The sequence below is a fragment of the Cheilinus undulatus genome, linkage group 21 (genome assembly GCF_018320785.1).
Source record: "Cheilinus undulatus linkage group 21, ASM1832078v1, whole genome shotgun sequence".
NCBI lineage: Eukaryota > Metazoa > Chordata > Actinopteri > Labriformes > Labridae > Cheilinus > Cheilinus undulatus.
In genome coordinates this window covers 40980401-41001923 of record NC_054885.1, presented here as the reverse complement: position 1 = coordinate 41001923, position 21523 = coordinate 40980401, and the positions used below count along the sequence as shown (strand labels likewise).

Here is a 21523-nt window from a genome sequence, read left to right as displayed (position 1 = left end):
CCGCCTCAGGAAAGAGACGTCAACGGCAGGATATCAGAACGTTTTCTGTGATTACACTAAAAAAGCATGACGGTTAAAGAAGCCAGCTTCACTGAGAGTCTCTCTCTGCCGTGTAAGGTCCGTGACCTCTGACCCTCAACAGCTGACATCCTACTTCACCAAAGAGACGTCCAGGTCCAGAACAGCCAACATCAGAGCTGGTATGTCTGTTCTAGTGATGGCAGAGGTGGAGGATCCTGAATGATCTCAGAACTGGTCTGCAGCTCTGCAGAGTCCAGGTTCAGATCAGTAAACATGTGAAACTCTCCTCTAAGCCCCAGCAGATCTCCCAGAGCTCCTCTTCTGGTTTTAGTGCTTTTTCTGATCAGCGTTCTGGGAGCAGAGCCAGAGCGGAATGACCACCGAGCGCGTCTTTTTCCACCACAGAAGAAGAGGAGGAAATGACAGGAGCTGGGTAAAAAGAGGAGAGAGAATCCGTGGAAGAGCTTCTGAAATTTAGCAGGAAGCCGTTAATCTCTGTGATTCTGCAGCAGCGGGCACGTTCAGCGGGCGGTGATGGTGAATCAGAGCCGTGAGAGAGGATTTAGGAGGAGAGCCGAGGACGTGGACGGCTCTGTCTGCAGAGAAGAGGAGTAAAACGACACTTTAGTGTGAAGCCATGCTTTCAGATGTTTCTGCTGCAAATCCCTTTATTCATCTGTTAAACTTGTTTTTACTCACATCTGCAGGGTTGGGCCTGCTCCCTCTACAGTCAGACATGTTTGATTCTATGTTACTGTGGTTTTATCAGGTTAGCACGTCTGTAGAGTTAGACCATCTAAAACAGGGGTCAGAAGGGCCAGGTTTAGTCCTGACAGAGACTCTGGGGGCCAGACTTTCAAATACACAGAAATTAAATCACAGTTTTGGTCAGATTAAACGTATCATTAAACTGGGCCCTCCCCAGTTGTGATTAAACAGCAGTATTATCTGACTGTTGACACTTTTTAGCCCCTTTTCACTACTTCATTTGGACATTTCTGCAACATTTCTGCCTCTGTTAACCCATTTTTACCATTTTAAACCTGTTTTTGCAGCTTTTTAACCCCTTTTAGCACCTTTTCTACCAATTGCCATGGAGACCCGGTCTTTGCACAGAGCATGTGTGCAGTGAAACTTAGACGGTGGCTTTGCCTCAAACGAATCACTTTGAGTTTTGCCAATTTGATTTATGAAACAAGACCAACTTTAGACCAGGAACTCAAAAAAGATAGTTGAGGTAAAAAATCTGAAAAGCTTTCTGCAAAACAAAAAATTTAATGTTTAGTTTACTGAAAAGTCCTGTTAAGGCCAGCAATTTAAGTTTTCCTGTTAACAGTGTGGCTGCTCAACCACCTTCAGGTACAGTGGGGGTCCCTGGTCTCCGGCTCCTTTATTTTGGGGGTCCCTGGTCTCCGGTGTCTTTATTTTGGGGGTCCCCAGTCTCCGCCTCTTTAATTTTGGGGTCCCCGGTCTCTGGCACCTTTATTTGGGGGGTCCCCGGTCTCTGGCTCCTTTATTTTGGGGGTCCCTGGTCTCTGACTTCTTCATTTTGGGGGTCCCCGGTCTCTGGCTCCTTTATTTTGGGGGTCCCGGTCTCTGGCTCCTTTATTTTGGGGTCCCCGGTCTCTGGCACCTTTATTTGGGGGGTCCCCGGTCTCTGGCTCCTTTATTTTGGGGTCCCCGGTCTCTGGCTCCTTTATTTCTGGGGTCCCCGGTCTCTGGCTCCTTTTTTTGGGGGGGTCCCCGGTCTCTGGCTCCTTTATTTTGGGGGTCCCCGGTCTCTGACTTCTTCATTTTGGGGGTCCCCGGTCTCTGGCTCCTTTATTTTGGGGGTCCCTGGTCTCTGACTTCTTCATTTTGGGGGTCCCCGGTCTCTGGCTCCTTTATTTTGGGGTCCCCGGTCTCTGGCTCCTTTATTTGGGGGGTCCCTGGTCTCTGGCTCCCTTATTTTGGGGGTCCCCGGTCTCTGGCTCCTTTATTTTGGGGGTCCCCGGTCTCTGGCTCCTTTATTTTGGGGGCCCCAGTCTCTGGCTCCTTTATTTTGGGGGTCCCTGGTCTCTGGCTCCTTTTTTTGGGGGTCCCTGGTCTCTGGCTCCTTTCATTTGGGGGTCCCCGGTCTCTGCATCCTTTTTCGGGGGGGTCCCCGGTCTCTGGCTCCTTTATTTTGGGGTCCCTGGTCTCTGGCTCCTTTTTTGGGGGGGTCCCCAGTCTCTGGCTCCTTTATTTTGGGGGTCCCTGGTCTCTGGCTCCTTCTTTTGGGGGGTCCCCGGTCTCTGGCTCCTTTATTTTGGGGGTCCCCGGTCTCTGGTTCCTTTTTTGGGGGGGTCCCCAGTCTCTGGCTCCTTTCATTTGGGGGTCCCCGGTCTCTGCATCCTTTTTCGGGGGGGTCCCCGGTCTCTGGCTCCTTTATTTTGGGGTCCCTGGTCTCTGGCTCCTTTTTTGGGGGGGTCCCCAGTCTCTGGCTCCTTTATTTTGGGGGTCCCTGGTCTCTGGCTCCTTTTTTTGGGGGGTCCCCGGTCTCTGGCTCCTTTATTTTGGGGGTCCCCGGTATCTGGCTCCTTTATTTTGGGGGTCCCCGGTCTCTGGCTCCTTTTTTTTGGGGGGTCCCCGGTCTCTGGCTCCTTTTTTTGGGGGGTCCCCAGTCTCTGGCTCCTTTTTTGGGGGGGCCCCCGGTCTCTGGCTCCTTTTTTTGGGGGGTCCCCGGTCTCTGGCTCCTTTTTTTGGGGGGTCCCCGGTCTCTGGCTCCTTTTTTTGGGGGGTCCCCGGTCTCTTGCTCCTTTATTTTGGGGGTCCCCGGTCTCTGGCTTCTACATCTCTGGGGTCTTGGGCTGAAGTGGTTAAGAACCACAGGAACAGAAGACAAGTCTGAGTCTGGAGCCCTCTCCTCACCCCTGGCCCTGCTCTGGTCTGGATCTAGTTTGTTCCCATGAAGAATGAGTCTTTGTTGGTGGAAGCCTCAGGGACTCTGGTCTCTTTGATCTAATCTGGTCTCCTTGATGAGACATTAGAGAAGAAACCTGCAGCTTCAGGAGCAGCACCTCTCCTGACTGTATGATCAGATAATGGGACTTTCATTTCTCTCCCTTCATGAAGAAAAAGCTGGGTTCCTTCCAGGATCTCATCGTTAGTCACGTTCTTTACTGTAAAGTGGGAGTAAAAGCCTCCAGCAGTGATTGATTCCTCATCCTGCTCAGTAGATAACCTGGAGAGCTGTTCTGCATGTTTCCCTGTAAACTCTTTAATTTTATTTACTGCATGAAGCATCCTCGGACTCTGAGACGGTTCCTCTCCCTCCAAACGTGCAGCTGCGGCGAGGCCTCATCATCTCACTCTGCAAATTAAAATAGATTAACACTTGGATTGATTTCCCGTCTGCCTTTAGAGTAAGTACTACTTTAGAAAGCGAGCTGAGGAGCATGAAGAAAAACTGCTGCTTTCCTCAAAAACAAAGTGAAGCAGCTGAACACAGCCCGCCGCTCGCCCGCTCCCTCTCTCTCTGCGACACAGCCAGCGATCGATACATGACTTCAGCATTTTATAAATGACAAAATCAATACTTTTTCAAATTTTGCTATCCTAATGTATTCTGCTGCACAGAGCTCGGGGCTGAGAGAGCAGGAATATGCAGATGACGCCTGCAGCCGCGCTGCAACGCCATCAGCTGCCAGAAAAACATTGCCTTTAATCTAAGCGCTCTGACCAGGGTTTATCAGAGCGATGACACCAATCAATGAGACAGGAGGAGGAAAAGCCAGCGTATCACCACGAAGACCTCCAATCACAGGGCAGGAACAGATCCCTGCACAAATAAGGGCTAAAAAAATACCAACCCACGAAACATCTGATCTACTTTACAGTCCAGGAGTCCACAGAGAAACGTCAGCACTCAGGGGTTAAACATGTGGCTGACAGTCAGCACCTGTGAGCACGGCCCTGCTACAGCGCTCAGGTGTCTGCTCCAGGAATCAGCACGCCACACCGGACTGATCTGGACAGGACAACTTCAAGCTGCTGTTCTGCAAAACTGAGCCCGAGTCCATCTCCAAACTGAGGACCAAGACCCAACGGGGGTGTCACAGACAGACTGTGAGGTGGGCATCCCAACAAGAAGACGGTTTCCTCTCCCTGTCAGCTCTTAGGACCTCTAGGCTGTCTTCTACAGGTTTACAGGACAATATGGCCGCCGGCTCTGTGCCCAGAGAATCCAGATCAGACTGAGTCAAGCAATTCTGCAACCATGGTACCCCATATCTCCACAGTCTGGGACTGAACCCTGTCCTCCAAGATGGAGTAGCTGGCCCCCACAGAGCAGGGTTTACCAGAGACTATCTAGACTCCTCTAGACTCTGGTCTCAGTCCTAGACTCCTCTAGACTCTGGTCTCAGTCCTAGACTCCTCTAGACTCTGGTCTCAGTCCTAGACTCTGGACTCAGTTCTAGACTCCTCCAGACTCTGGTCTGCCTTCATCAGTCTAGACCAATAGGAGGTCTGCAGGACTAAGTCATCAGTGATCTAGATCACTAGTCCACCTGTGTTAAAACCACTTAGCTGTAGTGTTGGGATCATGGCTGATGGATGTAGAAAGTCTCTGATGCTAACTGCAGCGCCCCCTAGAGCTTTATCAGACTAACTTCACTACACTTCTGAAGACTTCCTGTCTCCAGCTCTGTCTCAGGTCAGACTAACTTCCTGTCTCCAGCTCTGTCTCGGGTCAGACTAACTTCCTGTCTCCAGCTCTGACTCGGGTCAGACTAACTTCCTGTCTCCAGCTCTGACTCGGGTCAGACTAACTTCCTGTCTCCAGCTCTGACTCGGGTCAGACTAACTTCCTGTCTCCAGCTCTGTCTCAGTTCAGACTAACTTCCTGTCTCCAGCTCTGACTCGGGTCAGACTAACTTCCTGTCTCCAGCTCTGACTCGGGTCAGACTAACTTCCTGTCTCCAGCTCTGACTCGGGTCAGACTAACTTCCTGTCTCCAGCTCTGACTCGGGTCAGACTAACTTCCTGTCTCCAGCTCTGACTCAGGTCATGTGACTGCAGAGAAGCTGTGGGTTTCCTCTAAAACATGACGGTTTAACGTCACTCTTACCGTTCACGGTTCAGTTTTCTGGATTTTGCTCAAAGACCCCTCTGCTGATTGTAAACAGAAACTGTGCTGAGTTTTCCCATCCCTACCATAAACTGTGTCCTTCTAACGTCAGGGAGAGCTTCGGCCAGCGTGTGAAGAAGGGAGATCTGGGCTATCTCTGCTCTGGAGGTCCTCAAACATTCCTGTGGTCCCCACAGGATCAAGAACTCAGATCTTACTCTGAAACACTCCTCTTAGTTTGCACTGATTCTCACTAATCATATGTAGAGTAGCGTCCTGTGGTCTAAATCAGCCTGCAGAGCTGCAGGAGTGTCTGCACACGCTCAGTTCTGCCATCACATCACCTGAACAGAAGCCTCCTTCTCCTGTGTGCTCCTCCACACCGCGCCCTGCCTGACCTCTGATTTGAATTCAGCGTACGATGACTGATCCATTTTTCCATTAAAGAGAGAACAGCCCGAGCTTTTAATGCCACATTGTACGACAGGCTGCCCTGTAGTCTGCTCGCACACGCCAACAGACGTGTGAAGAAACTCAAAAGGCTCTGAATCCGTCTGCTGGCAAAGTTTTCTCTGCAGCCGCGGAGGAAATGAGACTTTCTTTAATCATGTATCCTCCTAATAATCTCCTGGTCTCAGGCCGACGACTCGAGCATCCATAACCAGCACACTTCAAGGAGAGCGGGCTTATGGAGGGACGGCCGAGAGAGAGAGAGAGAGAGAGAGAGAGAGAGAGCTTATTTAAAAGAAAAAGATTTCCCTCTGGTATAATTTGCTGATACAGACGATACACTGATGAAGAGAGAGAGAGAGAGAGAGAGAGAGAGAGAGAGAGCAAGGGGGAGGGGGGAAGAGGGATCCCCAACGGGCAGAGAGCGAGTAAAAATAAGGAAGAAAAAACTAATTAACTGATGAAATCCCGGAGTGGGCTGCACCAGCAATACACACTCACACAAATACACACACACACACACACACATACACTGGAGAGGAGGTGGAAACCTGCTGCCCCCTGCTGGTCAGTCAAAGGGGAACTAGCATGAGCACAGATGGACCAACAGAGCTTTTAAAGGCTGCTGATGACAGAAAAGAGCACTAAAGGTGTTTTAATAGATAAATAAAATAAAAACACTCACATGGAGGAGTTTTCTGTCCGACACTGAAACCAGAACCAACAAATAATTGATCACATCCATCAAGGAGCTGCACCTGTCTGCACCTGTCTGCACCCGTCTGCACCCGTCTGCACCTGTCTGCACCTGTCTGCACCTGTCTGCACCCGTCTGCACCCGTCTGCACCTGTCTACACCTGTCTGCACCTGTCTGTCCCCGTCTGCTTCTGTCTGCACCTCTGAGCACCTGTCTGCACCAGTCTGCGCCTGTCTACACCTGTCTGCACCTGTCTGTCCCCGTCTGCTTCTGTCTGCACCTCTGAGCACCTGTCTGCACCTGTCTGCACCTGTCTGCACCTGTCTACACCTGTCTGTCCCTGTCTGCTTCTGTCTGCACCTGTCTGCACCTCTGAGCACCTGTCTGCACCTGTCTGCACCCATCTGCACCTGTCTGCACCGCTCTGCACCTGTCTGCACCTGTCTGCACCTATCTGCACCTGTCTGCACCTATCCGCACCTGTCTACACCTGTCTGCACCTGTCTGCACCTATCCGCACCTGTCTACACCTGTCTGCACCTGTCTGCACCTCTGAGCACCTGTCTGCACCTGTCTGCACCTGTTAGGATCAGTCAGCAGCATGACACCAGGATGTTAAACTTCTTTATGAGTCTAGGTCAGTGGTTTTCAAAGTGTGAGGTGGGCCTCCCCTGGGGGGCGCCACAGAGCTTCAGGGGAGGCATAGAACCATAAACCTGAAAAAAGTGAGTTGCTTTTCTGACCTCTGCTGTGCATGGAGCAAAATAGACAGACTTATAGTTACTATAGGGACTATGCTATAGAGCAGTGTTACTCAACCCTCAACCAAAGAGCAAAATTGTTTAAAAACCTTTGCAAGAGCCACAATCTAAGAGGTGAAAAGTGGCAAAAACAGCTTGAAGTAGCAATAAAGATAGGTTAAAGGTGGTAAAAATAGTCAAAAAGTAGCAAAAAATGGGTGAAAATGGGGAGGAAAAAGTGGAAAAATGGTCAGAAAGTAGCAGAAATGGGTGAGAAGTGACAAAAAAAATGGGCGGAAAGTGACTAAAATGGGCAAACAACAGTCAAGGGTGGCAAAAATGGGCAAAAAAGAGGAAACAAGTGCTATGTAAAGGCAAAAGGTAGTTTAAATGGGCAAAAAGTGACAAAAAAAATTGTGAAAAGGGCAAAAATGGGGAAAAAAATGGCTAAAAGAAGAGGCAAATAGTGGGAAAAAAGGAAACAAGTGGTATTTAACAGCAAAAAGTTGCTTTAATGGACAAAAAGTTGCAAAAAATGTGAAGAAAAGGGCAAAAAATGGGAAAAAGTGGCAAAAATACATTGAGCAAAAAAATTAGGGAAAAAAAGGATATTTAATGATGAAAGGTAGCTTAAATGGGCAAAAAGGTGAAAAAGAGCAAAAATGAAGAAGAGAGGCAAAAAGTAGTAGAAAAATGGCCCAAAAAATATGAAAAAGGTATTTAATGGCATTATAACTGAATAAGAGGGAAAGGCAGATGTTTAAGGACATTTGAAAACCAAAATACCTAAAATATATTAATGTTAAAATGTTTAAAGATTAGACATAGATGTTTGAAATATTGCTGTTTGGTTTTTTCTTTCAGTCCTTTTTGTGGGTGGGGGTCCACCGAACCAAACTCAGACTGTTTGATACCACAGCAACAAAAGAAGAAGACTGGAGGAAGAGAAAGCTGGAGGAATCAGGTATCACTTCAGGCCTGTGGGCTACAGGAGACCCCCCCCCCCCCCCCGAACTGATAACTGACGTGCAGGGATTCACCCAGTTAAATGTTTAAATTTCTGCATCGGAACAGATCATTAAAGCCATCCTATAACACCAGACTGATCAACCAATCAGCTCCCAGCCTTCTGCTATTGACCACCATTATAATCATCACCATCAGCCTGCAGGGCTGACCTGGCTTCAAATATCAGAAAGACCAAACGCCATCATCAGGCGTCTTATTGGCTACTGATAGTCAGCACCTGGGGGTGCCTGAAGCTCTGAACAAGAGTGGATGGTAGAATCAGCTGTTTGGCAGAGAGGATATGGAACTAGGGCTGAACCATTCTGGTAAATAATCTAATTGCAATTTTTCCCCCCAATAATGCGATTTTGTCTGTGATTACTCATTAAATTTCTTTTATTCCTAAACTAGCTGAACAATTCTTTAAAATTGTTGAATTGTGATGATTTTGACTCGTACTGTCAATCAGATATGAATTGTTGCATTGAGGGGTTTTTGTCATTCTCACATTTAATATGAAGTTAGTACAACAATTAAGAAGCGAGTACTTTTTTGTAGACTATTCTAAAAAAAAAAAAAAAAGGGCACTTGAGTGATTGATCGTATGTCATGTATGACATCTCCGCTGCAAAAAAAAGTTTAAAACTGATATTTTAACACAAATTTCAGGTCAAAGAAATGTTGCGAACTGAAAATTGTAGAAGGCCATTTTGTGATTTAATCTAATTTTCAGTTAATTGCCCAGCCCTATATGGAACATATTTCATGAACCAACCCACATCCTCAGCTCTGCTGCTCATCCCACAGATGCATGCTCCTCACTGATGTGGCTCCATTTAAAGAGAAATGAACAGACGTTACAACAGGATGAGATTTATGGATGCAGCAGAGATAGAATCTACCAAACACACATTCACTGACTTTTAGGTGAGGTGTAAATTAAACAAATAAATATCTGCACAAGAAACATCAAAACATGATTTTAGGGATACAGGACACCTCAGGGCTCCTAGAAGCTTCTTCGTCATCTTTATGGAGCGTGTTCAGGAGTTTGTCTGCAGCTTGTCATGATTAAAAACCACGGATTAGCCAGTCTTGAGTATCTAACCCTTCTGTTAGTGCTGCTGGGGCATGAAGCCGTCATTTTCACCAGGATCATCAAAGTTAATAACTCTGGAGCCATCCTGAAATCACTGCAGCCTGTTGTGTCCTCCCAGAGAACTACACCTCTCCGTGTTTCCACCCCCTCAGTAACTCGCTGCTCTTATAAAGGAGTGTTTTTCCTGGCAGCAAGGCGAGTGCAGAGCTACTTTTAGATTTGCTGGTGGGCAGAAAAACGCTGCGAGCTGCTGCCCGGCCGACATAAATAGAAGCCAGAGATGTGTGCAGCCTCTCACACGGCTAATCCTGCTCCGTGTTAAGAGAATCAAAAACTTCAAATGGAGAACCTTTTGTTCAAATGACCCACATTACAGCGAGCCCCGGGGGCCTGCAGCAGAAAGGTCTCTCTCGTTCTGCAGCGTGATTATGAACGCAGCCCCGGGATGTTGCTGAACTTCACGTAATTACAGCCGTCGGCTCTGAGGGTCTAAACAAACTCACCTCAGAGCGGCGCCCTCCACAACAGCTGCTGTGAGGACGTTCAGAACGCCAAGGAGACGTTTGAACACTCCTGAACTCTCTGAAGAACTGCAGAGAGTCAGCGGGGGGCGCCACGGGACAGTCAACAATTTAGACAGAAGAAAAACACACAACAACACATAACAACACACAAAAACACACCAGCAACACACAAAAACACACAAAAACGCACCAGCAACACACAAAAACACACAAAAACGCACTAGCAACACTAAAAAACACACAAAAACACACCAGCAACACACAAAAACACACAAAAACACACCAGCAACACACAAAAACACACAAAAACGCACCAGCAACACACAAAAACGCACCAGCAACACACAAAAACACACCAGCAACACACAAAAACACACAAAAACGCACCAGCAACACACAAAAACACACCAGCAACACACAAAAACGCACAAGCAACACACAAAAACACACAAAAACACACCAGCAACACACAAAAACACACAAAAACGCACCAGCAACACACAAAAACACACAAAAACGCACTAGCAACACTAAAAAACACACAAAAACACACCAGCAACACACAAAAACACACAAAAACGCACCAGCAACACACAAAAACACACCAGCAACACACAAAAACACACAAAAACACACCAGCAACACACAAAAACACACAAAAACGCACCAGCAACACACAAAAACGCACCAGCAACACACAAAAACACACAAAAACACACCAGCAACACACAAAAACACACAAAAACGCACCAGCAACACACAAAAACACACCAGCAACACACAAAAACGCACAAGCAACACACAAAAACACACAAAAACACACCAGCAACACACAAAAACACACAAAAACACACCAGCAACACACAAAAACACACCAGCAACACACAAAAACACACAAGCAACACACAAAAACACACAAAAACACACCAGCAACACACAAAAACACACAAAAACACACAAAAATGCACCAGCAACACACAAAAACACACCAGCAACACACAAAAACACACAAAAACACACAAAAACACACGAGCAACACACAAAAACACACAAAAACACACTAGCAACACACAAAAACAGCTGGAGCTACATTTTAACACCATTTAGGTTAATTACCAACAGGTCAGTCACATGACTGGGTATAAAAGGAGCATTTGAGAGAGGCAGAGTCTCTCAGAAGTAAAGATGGGCAGAGGGTCACCAACCTGAGAAAACCAGAGTCTTAAATTATGGAACAATTTCAGAAAAATGTTCCTCAGACTTTGAGTCTCCCTCCATCTCCAGTCCATAATATCATCAACAGATTCAGAGAATCTGGAGAAATCTCTGAGAGCAGGGACAAGGCTGAAGGGGCCCTCAGGGGCCCTCAGGGGCCACTGCATTAAAAACAGGCATGATTCTGTAGTGAAATCACTGAATGGGCTCAGGAACATTCCAGAAATCATCGTCTGTCAACACAGTTGGCCGTGCCATCCACCAATGACAGTTAAAGCTGGATCATGGAGAGAAGAAGCCATATGTGACCAGGATCCAGAAACAGCATGGTCCGTCTTCTCTGGACCAAAGCTCATTTAACATGGACTGAGGAAACATGGAAAACTGTTCTGTGGTCAGAGGAAACATGGAAAACTGTTCTTTGGTCAGAAGAAACATGGAAAACTGTTCTGTGGTCAGAGGAAACATGGAAAACTGTTCTATGGTCAGAGGAAACATGGAAAACTGTTCTGTGGTCAGAGGAATCATTAGAAAAGCAGTATGTGAACAGGATCCAGAAACACTGCTGTCTAACACAGTGGTAAACACGGCCCTGTCCCGACTTTTCTGAGAAGTGTTGCTGCCATCAAATTCAGAATGAGCTCATCATTTTCATGAAGTGGTAAAATGTCTCAGTTTCAACATCTGATCTGTTGTTTGTGTTTGACTGTGAATAAGATACGGGTTTATGAGATTCTTATTTACATTTTACAGCGTCCCAACTTTTTTGGAACTAGGGTTGAATTTATTTGAATTCCTGTTTGTTTCAGCAACTTGAAATGGAACAGCAGTCCTCAGCAGTTCCACCTTATCATCACCAAGATGCTTATTGTTAAAGATTGTCAGTGGTTAGTAGTGATGATGATGATGATGATGGTGGTGGTTTTAATGAAGCTTTTAGATCTCCTACTGTTATGTGAGGTCATTTAGGAACCCATGCATGAACCCATACGTCTGTGTGCAGGTATTTCCTGTCTCTTTTGTCTTTGCTGCAGGACAAATGTTCCCAGAGAGACGCTGAAGCCTAAGCTTGAAGGTTAATCAATAATAATGATGCATTTTTAAACCACGACATCTAACCTTTATCAAACTGTAGAGTGGAAGATTTCAGAGGTGTTCAGTCAGAATCATTACTGCCATGCTGCAGCTGTATCACCACTGACAGAGCTCTGGCTCCCTCCAGTGTTTGTTATGCATCATTACATCCTGGTTCAGCACCATGGAGAGCTCCGTTTGAGGAAAGCTGCTGCACTGATGAACAGAGACCTGCTTTCATGGATCAGGACTTCATGAAGATATCTGACTCATCTGTCCAAACTGGTGCCTTAGAAGTTTGAAAGCAATTTGAAATCTTTTTATTCTTTATTTTATTCTAGAGAAACATGCTTCACATCGCTGCAGCTGGAGGTAATGTTGGTCCTGTATTACTGACCCATTTATCATGGTTCACATGGATGTCTCAGTATTGAACAGTCTGACTGCATTGCATTGATTTCTTATCATATTTTGTCTCATATTATGCAGGACGACGAGAGCAGGAGAATCAGTCATACTAATAAGATGACTGCATGATTTGATCATTAATTGCCCATATTAATGCCTGATTCAGCTCTCTGCATCTATCTGGACTAACTTTATTAAAGACAGAACAGAAAAAAAGATTTCAGCGAACAAACTACAAACAAACTACAAATAAAATAAAATCCCCAGTGTGTTTTGATTCTAAAACTACATGTACGTATGGATTCAGATGATCTGAGAGCCTTTCTGTGCATCAATATTCAGCAGAATAAAAACATTTAGGCTTCATCATCCTCAACCATGGAGAAACAGAAACCAAAAACCAAGATCTGCTCCCCACAACAAACTACAGCTCCAAATGAAACACTCCTGAGTCAGCACAGAAGGAGAACAACCATCAGACGCCAGCGTGGACTGAAAATCTCGTCTCCATGGATGGACAACGCCATCACTCAGCGCTGACTGATGAGGGCGAAGTTAAACACAACAACCTCGGTATGAAAACACAAATCAGCCGACGTGAACACAAAGTCAGAGTGAATAATGACGGAGAGGAAAGGCTGCACTACACCTGGATTAGAAACCAACCAGATAAAACCACAGTGGTGTTTCTGGACTCACCACGCTGTTGTCTTGATTTCTGCAGCTGCTCTCCGCACAAACCTGCTGAGAGACACAAAGACTCAATCAACATCATGTTAGTGCTAAAAGCTCTGAATGAGCCAGAAATGTGGTTTACTAAACAAAACAGAGAAGTTCAACAGCAGAGGAAAGCACTTCACATCCAACACAGAGAAGAGCCGGGACAATGAGCCGAGCTGACACACACGCGTGAGGAGCTTCGATATAAACCGACGTTTTCACAGAACAGCGCCAGAGAGGGGTCACAACCCTAGGCAGGAAACTTCTTGTTTCAGTTTGGACCTTAGACAGAACAAAAGACAACAAAACAAACATGCTGGCATCACTACAGAAGCCCTGAGAGGACATTCCAGATCTCACTCCATTTCCCATGAGTGTTAGCGTTGAGTGGTCCTGGAGATCCTGAAAAATTTAAACTTTCCAAGGAATTTTATTTATTATGGTAAAAAACAACAGGACATAGTATGTTAGAGGTGTTACTGGCTCCCTACAGTAGGGGGCGCTGCAGCAAACATAGATATGACAGTTATATAAGTGTTACGATGACTGACCTGTGAAACAGCAGATAATGACTTGTAATGAAATGGAGGACTTCCTGTGGAGATTTCTGCATTGGTCTACCATTTTCATTTTATTACATTCTCATTTTTGAAATTTGGTGATTGGACAATGAAAATCTACTCCCTCTTTGATGGCGTTCAAGGACCGCCATGGCGACAGGTTTGAGAAAAGCCTGAGGCCTGGACTGGCAGAATGTCCAAGGAGTTAGGATTGTTCCACAACGATTCTGAGGAAGATCTGACCAATCCATCCATAAACTCCAACTGGTCCAGAACTCAGCTGCCCGTATCCTCACCAGAACGCCCTCTGCTGACCACATCACCCCCATCCTCAGACAGCTCCACTGGCTACCGGTCCCTTTCCTCATTAACTACAAGATCCTCCTCCTCACATTCAAAGCCCTCCATAACATAGGACCCCCATATCTCTCCGACCTCCTCCAACCATACACACCCACCCGATTACTGCGTTCTTCGTCTGCCAACCTCCTGTCAACTCCCCCCGCCTGCCTGTCCTCCATGGGGGCTAGAGCTTTCAGTCGCTCTGCCCCCAACCTCTGGAACTCCCTCCCTCCTGACCTCCGCTCCATTGAGACCCTCTCCATATTCAAAAACCCGGCTCAAACTCACCGCTTTCGCCTTGCCTGCCCCACCTGATGCACATCTTTAATGTTTCTTTTTTATATCATGTCTAGTTGTTGCTTTTAGACTCTTTTATTATTAATTACTGTTCTGCTGATCGTTGTCTGTAAGGCGGCCTTGAGTGTCAGAAAGGCGCCCACAAATAAAATGTATTATTATTATTATTATTATTATTATTATCATAACCATGTTGGTCATCCAAAAGTCATTTCCTGTTACCACCAGGGGGCACTGAGACGAAATGAGAAATATTGTCCATGGATGTGTTCAGAGTCACAGTTTTATCGTGGTTGTAAAGTTTCATGTTGATTGACATCAGCATGTCAGAGTTAAAATGAGTTACACTTTTAGCACGATGCCAAGAGTTCTCGTCCGACTTTGGTGGCAAATAATCGCTACGCCCTACGGCGAAAACGCCTGCAGAGCACAACTTAAGATGACCAACTTCTCTTGAATGGATAAAAACATTCTGGAGTCGGTCAGACTAGACCCCTATGAAGAGATCCTTCAGATGTGAGACCTGTAAATCATCCTGAAAAGGCCAAAAAAGGACCTTTACCCTCTATTAGCTCACTTCCTGTACATATTCTAACAGAGTAAATCACTTTTTTGTTTGTCTGGACTTGAAACATATGTGTATCAATTTTCATGCATGTCTGTAAAAGTTTGTGGAGGGCCCCCCCAAAAAATGACGTTGTTGGCCACTGTGGGGCCATTTTTCGATGCACATGCACAAAATCACCAGAATATGTATTTTTTCACCAGGACCTAACAAGCTGCCATATTTGGTGGGTTCTGGTAATTGTTAAGGTCGTCAAAATGGCAGAAAAATAATAAGAATGTCTACAGTTTCAACTGGGTCCTCGCACCCTCAGATGCTAGGGCCCCAAAGAGTTTAAAATCTACAGCAAAGATGTTTTTAATTATCACAGCAAAGCTGAGTAAAAATCTATATGGAGGCTTTACTCTGTTCCACAGATCTTCGTCCAGGCATGCTCCCCCGACCTTCTTAAAGCTGCTCCACGGCCCACTTTTAGATCCCTACCCACCTGTTGAGAACCCCTGCTCTAAAGATGAAGCCACTGTTGGTGGAGGAAGTCGTCTAACATGACTGTCTGATGTCACATGACATTTTTATTTGCAGTCTATATTCTTCTATAACCTTGCAAAGCAGATGGATACGCCTGTTTCCGTGTTTTCACTGGTGACTCCATCTTCAAAGCTCCCATCTGAACCGTTTGGGCCCGGTTAGAAAGTGAGTTGTTTTCTTTTCAAAAACCACAAACTGACATGTCTACAGTCGCCATGTTTCATGTTATTCCTCGGTAGCTGCGCATGCGCAGCTTGCTAGCGGCTACGTCACGTGTTTTGTTGCTCTGATTGGCCCGCAGAGATGTGACAGACAGAACGTTCACCCAATCACATTCAGAGTTTTTTGTCAAAGCCTCTGCCTTTTCTCAAAAGTTTCCTATTGAAGCTTTCCCAGATGGATGTGTGAAACACATCCATCTGGCGTGTCAGGGTAATGTTCTGATGCCCTGCAGAGAGAAACCAGGACTACAGGACGGGGGTTAGACGCCTCCACCAGGTAGACCATCGTTGAATAAACTACCGCCATACATGGGCATTTGTTAACGTAGAAGGCCTGGGGGCCAGGGTGGGCATCAAATACATGTCTAAATATTTCTCCAGAGCTCAACACTTAAAGTAAGTGAGGAGCCAAGAACGAATGAAACAGCATCAGATTTTACTTATCTCGGTAGTCCCTGTGGAGGACCCCCGGCCCCCATCATAAGGGGGTCTAAGCCCCTCACAAAGCCCCAAATGTCACCAACAGTGAGCATCTATTTTTGTTTTCCTAAGTTCAACTGGACTGGAGACGTGTTCAGGTATTAGGATGGAGGGAGTCTGAGATCTGATGCAGGACTGGTGGATACTTCAGATTTACCATTTAGGTCTGTCCTGGACTTCTCTGGCTTTGGGACCAGAAAAAATGATGCTTCAGGCTATTTGGTTTTGGAGACATGAGGAAGGGCCTGGTGCTGGTCTTTGTCCAGGGCCTCCACATTACTAAAACCACCCACGCTGTCCTGCAGCTCCGTTTATTCCTGGCTCTCTCTCTCCATGTTCTCTTCCTCCATTCCCTCTCTAAAATAAAAAATAATTAAAACTACAATCAATCTTTAAAAGAAAGAGATGTTAATATAACTTTGGCATCTTTAAGTGATAAAAAATGCACAGAACTGTCAGATTTTGTGGACCAGTGTTTGAGTCGACCACAGCAGTGAGCTGCGACAGCAGCATGGATGTCAGTATATACAGACACAAAGACTGACCAGCAGAGGGCGCTATGGACACAGGCACAGTGTGTGTAGGTTTAAGAATGATGCTCATGATTCTGACAGACTCAACAGCACAGAAAAAAGGACACATCAGACCTACACACGTGCACATGCACACGTGCACGCTGCATTATCCTGTGGCGTCTTAATGAAAAGGATCTGTTTGTGTTTGCAGGGCTCATCTTTCATCATTTACTCTCTGACTCCTCTTCCTCATCAGATCCCCGTCCTGATCCCTGCACAAAGGTGCACCAGGTAGGCAGATCATCACCATCTGCCACCGCGCGCACCACCTGCACGCCACCGCACACTCACACACAGGCCGGGGCTTGGCAGCAGCAGCATGTTTGCACCATGTTTGATTAGGAACCGTGTGCGTGTTGATGTGTGAGCCCATCTGCCTGCAGACCCTCCCTGAAATCTGCCGTCCCTGAAACACACGTGCACCGAGTCTTGGAGGAAGTCCAGAGACTGCAGCAGTTTGATTTATGTTGATCAGAAACACGTCGACCACAGGGACACGGTGCTGCAGCACGCTCCGAGGAGGCGTTTGACTTCTCCTCTCAGCTGAGATCTTCCTGCTTCCTCCTCAGTCAGAGAGGATTTCCTCCAAGGGTTCTAAACTAAACCTGAGCCTGAACATTAGAGGTTACTCTGAGGTTAAATGAGGGCAAACATCAAACCATGGTTATTAGATCCAATCATCCATGGGTTCATTAGGGCTGCACCTTTAAATCAGGCTTCTAATGAAGCTGGCATTACACACACCACAGTTCAGTCCATGCAGTCTAACCACAAATATGAGAGGTCACTGAAACCAAGAACTGTTACTGATACAGTCCTGGATCCAACAGGGCTGTAGTCGGAGATGTAGGCCCCCAGACAGAAAATTACACACGGTCCCCCTGAGCTGGCCAGCAAAGCAAAAGATACAGCATTGTTTAATGAACGTCTGAGCATGTTAATCTGCGTTTGAGCTAGAATGTCCCTGTTTTTATGAGCATTATGTTCACTTTGGTTTTATTAAACTTGTGAAGTACTTGAGGGGGCTGAACTTTCAAAATTGTCCAAATGAGAGCTGGCCTAAACACCAGTTTAGATTAATCGGGATTTAGAGCAGGTCTAAACACCAGTTTAGTTTAATCGGGATTTAGAGCAGGTCTAAACACCAGCTTAGTTTAATCAGGATTTGGAGCAGGTCTAAACACCAGCTTAGTTTAATTAGGATTTAGAGCAGGTCTAAGCACCAGCTTAGTTTAATCAGGATTTAGAGCCGGTCTAAACACCAGCTTAGTTTAAGCAGGATTTAGAGCAGGTCTAAACACCAGCTTAGTTTAATCAGGATTTAGAGCAGGTCTAAACACCAGTTTAGTTTAATCAGAATTTAGAGCCAGTCTAAACACCACCTTAGTTAAATCAGGATTTAGAGCTGGTCTAAACACCAGTTTAGTTTAATCAGGATTTAGAGCAGGTCTAAACACCAGTTTAGTTTAATCAGGAGTGAGAGCCAGTCTAAACACCACCTTAGTTAAATCAGGATTTAGAGCCGGTCTAAACACCAGCTTAGTTTAATCAGGATTTAGAGCAGGTCTAAACACCAGTTTAGTTTAATCAGGAGTGAGAGCCAGTCTAAACACCAGCTTAGTTTAATCAGGATTTAGAGCAGGTCTAAACACCAGTTTAGTTTAATCAGAATTTAGAGCCAGTCTAAACACCACCTTAGTTAAATCAGGATTTAGAGCCGGTCTAAACACCAGCTTAGTTTAATCAGGATTTAGAGCCGGTCTAAACACCAGTTTAGTTTAATCAGGATTTAGAGCCGGTCTCAACACCAGCTTAGTTTAATCAGGATTTAGAGCAGGTCTAAACACCAGCTTAGTTTAATCAGGATTTAGAGCCGGTCTAAACACCAGTTTAGTTTAATCAGGATTTAGAGCAGGTCTAAACACCAGCTTAGTTTAATCAGGATTTAGAGCAGGTCTAAACACCAGCTTAGTTTAATCAGGAGTTAGAGCCGGTCTAAACACCAGTTTAGTTTAATCAGGATTTAGAGCCGGTCTAAACACCAGTTTAGTTTAATCAGGATTTAGAGCAGGTCTAAACACCAGTTTAGTTTAATCAGGATTGAGAGCCAGTCTAAACACCAGTTTAGTTTAATCAGGATTTAGAGCAGGTCTAAACACTAGTTTAGTTTAATTAGGATTTAGAGCAGGTCTAAACACCAGTTTAGTTCAATCAGGATTTAGAGCCGGTCTAAACACTAGTTTAGTTTAATTAGGATTTAGAGCAGGTCTAAACACCAGTTTAGTTTAATCAGGATTCAGTGCCGGTCTAAACACCAGTTTAGTTTAATCAGGATTTAGAGCAGGTCTAAACACCAGTTTAGTTTAATCAGGATTTAGGGCAGATCTCAACACCAGTTTAGTTTAATCAGGATTTAGAGCCGGTCTAAACACCAGTTTAGTTTAATCAGGATTCAGTGCCGGTCTAAACACCAGTTTAGATTAATCAGGATTTAGAGCAGGTCTAAACACCAGCTTAGTTTAATCAGGGTTTAGAGCCGGTCTAAACACCAGCTTAGTTTAATCAGGATTTAGAGCAGGTCTAAACACCAGTTTAGTTTAATCAGGATTTAGAGCAGGTCTAAACACCAGTTTAGTTTAATCAGGATTTAGAGCAGGTCTAAACACTAGTTTAGTTTAATCAGGATTTAGAGCCGGTCTCAACACCAGCTTAGTTTAACCAGGATTTAGAGCAGGTCTAAACACCAGTTTAGTTTAATAAGGATTTAGAGCAGATCTAAACACCAGGTTAGTTTAATCAGGATTTAGAGCCGGTCTAAACACCAGTTTAGTTTAATCAGGATTTAGAGCAGGTCTAAACACCAGTTTAGTTTAATCAGGATTCAGTGCCGGTCTAAACACCAGTTTAGTTTAATCAGGATTTAGAGCAGGTCTAAACACCAGTTTAGTTTAATCAGGATTTAGGGCAGAACTCAACACCAGTTTAGTTTAATCAGGATTGAGAGCCAGTCTAAACACCAGTTTAGTTTAATCAGGATTTAGAGCAGGTCTAAACACTAGTTTAGTTTAATTAGGATTTAGAGCAGGTCTAAACACCAGCTTAGTTTAATCAGGATTTAGAGCAGGTCTAAACACCAGTTTAGTTTAATCAGGATTTAGAGCCGGTCAAAACACCAGTTTATTTTAATCAGGATTTAAAGCCGGTCTAAACACCAGTTTAGTTTAATCAGGATTCAGTGCTGGTCTAAACACCAGTTTAGTTTAATCAGGATTTAGAGCAGGTCTAAACACCAGTTTAGTTTAATCAGGATTTAGGGCAGATCTCAACACCAGTTTAGTTTAATCAGGATTTAGAGCCAGTCTAAACACCAGTTTAGATTAATCGGGATTTAGAGCAGGTCTAAACACCAGTTTAGTTTAATCGGGATTTAGAGCAGGTCTAAACACCAGCTTAGTTTAATCAGGATTTGGAGCAGGTCTAAACACCAGCTTAGTTTAATTAGGATTTAGAGCAGGTCTAAGCACCAGCTTAGTTTAATCAGGATTTAGAGCCGGTCTAAACACCAGCTTAGTTTAATCAGGATTTAGAGCAGGTCTAAACACCAGCTTAGTTTAATCAGGATTTAGAGCAGGTCTAAACACCAGTTTAGTTTAATCAGAATTTAGAGCCAGTCTAAACACCACCTTAGTTAAATCAGGATTTAGAGCCGGTCTAAACACCAGTTTAGTTTAATCAGGATTTAGAGCAGGTCTAAACACCAGTTTAGTTTAATCAGGAGTGAGAGCCAGTCTAAACACCACCTTAGTTAAATCAGGATTTAGAGCCGGTCTAAACACCAGCTTAGTTTAATCAGGATTTAGAGCAGGTCTAAACACCAGTTTAGTTTAATCAGGAGTGAGAGCCAGTCTAAACACCAGCTTAGTTAAATCAGGATTTAGAGCAGGTCTAAACACCAGTTTAGTTTAATCAGAATTTAGAGCCAGTCTAAACACCACCTTAGTTAAATCAGGATTTAGAGCCGGTCTAAACACCAGCTTAGTTTAATCAGGATTTAGAGCCGGTCTAAACACCAGTTTAGTTTAATCAGGATTTAGAGCCGGTCTCAACACCAGCTTAGTTTAATCAGGATTTAGAGCAGGTCTAAACACCAGCTTAGTTTAATCAGGATTTAGAGCCGGTCTAAACACCAGTTTAGTTTAATCAGGATTTAGAGCAGGTCTAAACACCAGCTTAGTTTAATCAGGATTTAGAGCCGGTCTAAACACTAGTTAGTTTAATTAGGATTTAGAGCAGGTCTAAACACCAGTTTAGTTTAATCAGGATTCAGTGCCGGTCTAAACACCAGTTTAGTTGAATCAGGATTTAGAGCAGGTCTAAACACCAGTTTAGTTTAATCAGGATTTAGGGCAGATCTCAACACCAGTTTAGTTTAATCAGGATTTAGAGCCGGTCTAAACACCAGTTTAGTTTAATCAGGATTCAGTGCCGGTCTAAACACCAGTTTAGATTAATCAGGATTTAGAGCAGGTCTAAACACCAGCTTAGTTTAATCAGGGTTTAGAGCCGGTCTAAACACCAGTTTAGTTTAATCAGGATTTAGAGCAGGTCTAAACACCAGTTTAATTTAATCAGGATTTAGAGCAGGTCTAAACACCAGTTTAGTTTAATCAGGATTTAGAGCAGGTCTAAACACTAGTTTAGTTTAATCAGGATTTAGAGCCGGTCTCAACACCAGCTTAGTTTAATCAGGATTTAGAGCAGGTCTAAACACCAGTTTAGTTTAATAAGGATTTAGAGCAGGTCTAAACACCAGTTTAGTTTGATCAGGATTTAGAGCCGGTCTAAACACCAGTTTAGTTTAATCAGGATTTAGAGCAGGTCTAAACACCAGTTTAGTTTAATCAGGATT

General features: G+C 44.8%; 1 protein-coding gene across 1 annotated transcript in view; it reads right to left on the bottom strand.

The window, feature by feature from the left end:
- rbfox1 (RNA binding fox-1 homolog 1) overlaps positions 1 to 21523 on the bottom strand; it is a 294065-nt gene that overhangs the window by 217021 nt on the left and 55521 nt on the right. Inside the window, exon 2 of the mRNA XM_041816738.1 lies at positions 13026 to 13070. Coding sequence (XP_041672672.1) covers positions 13026 to 13070 — 45 coding nt within the window. The remainder of the gene's footprint in view (positions 1 to 13025; positions 13071 to 21523) is intronic.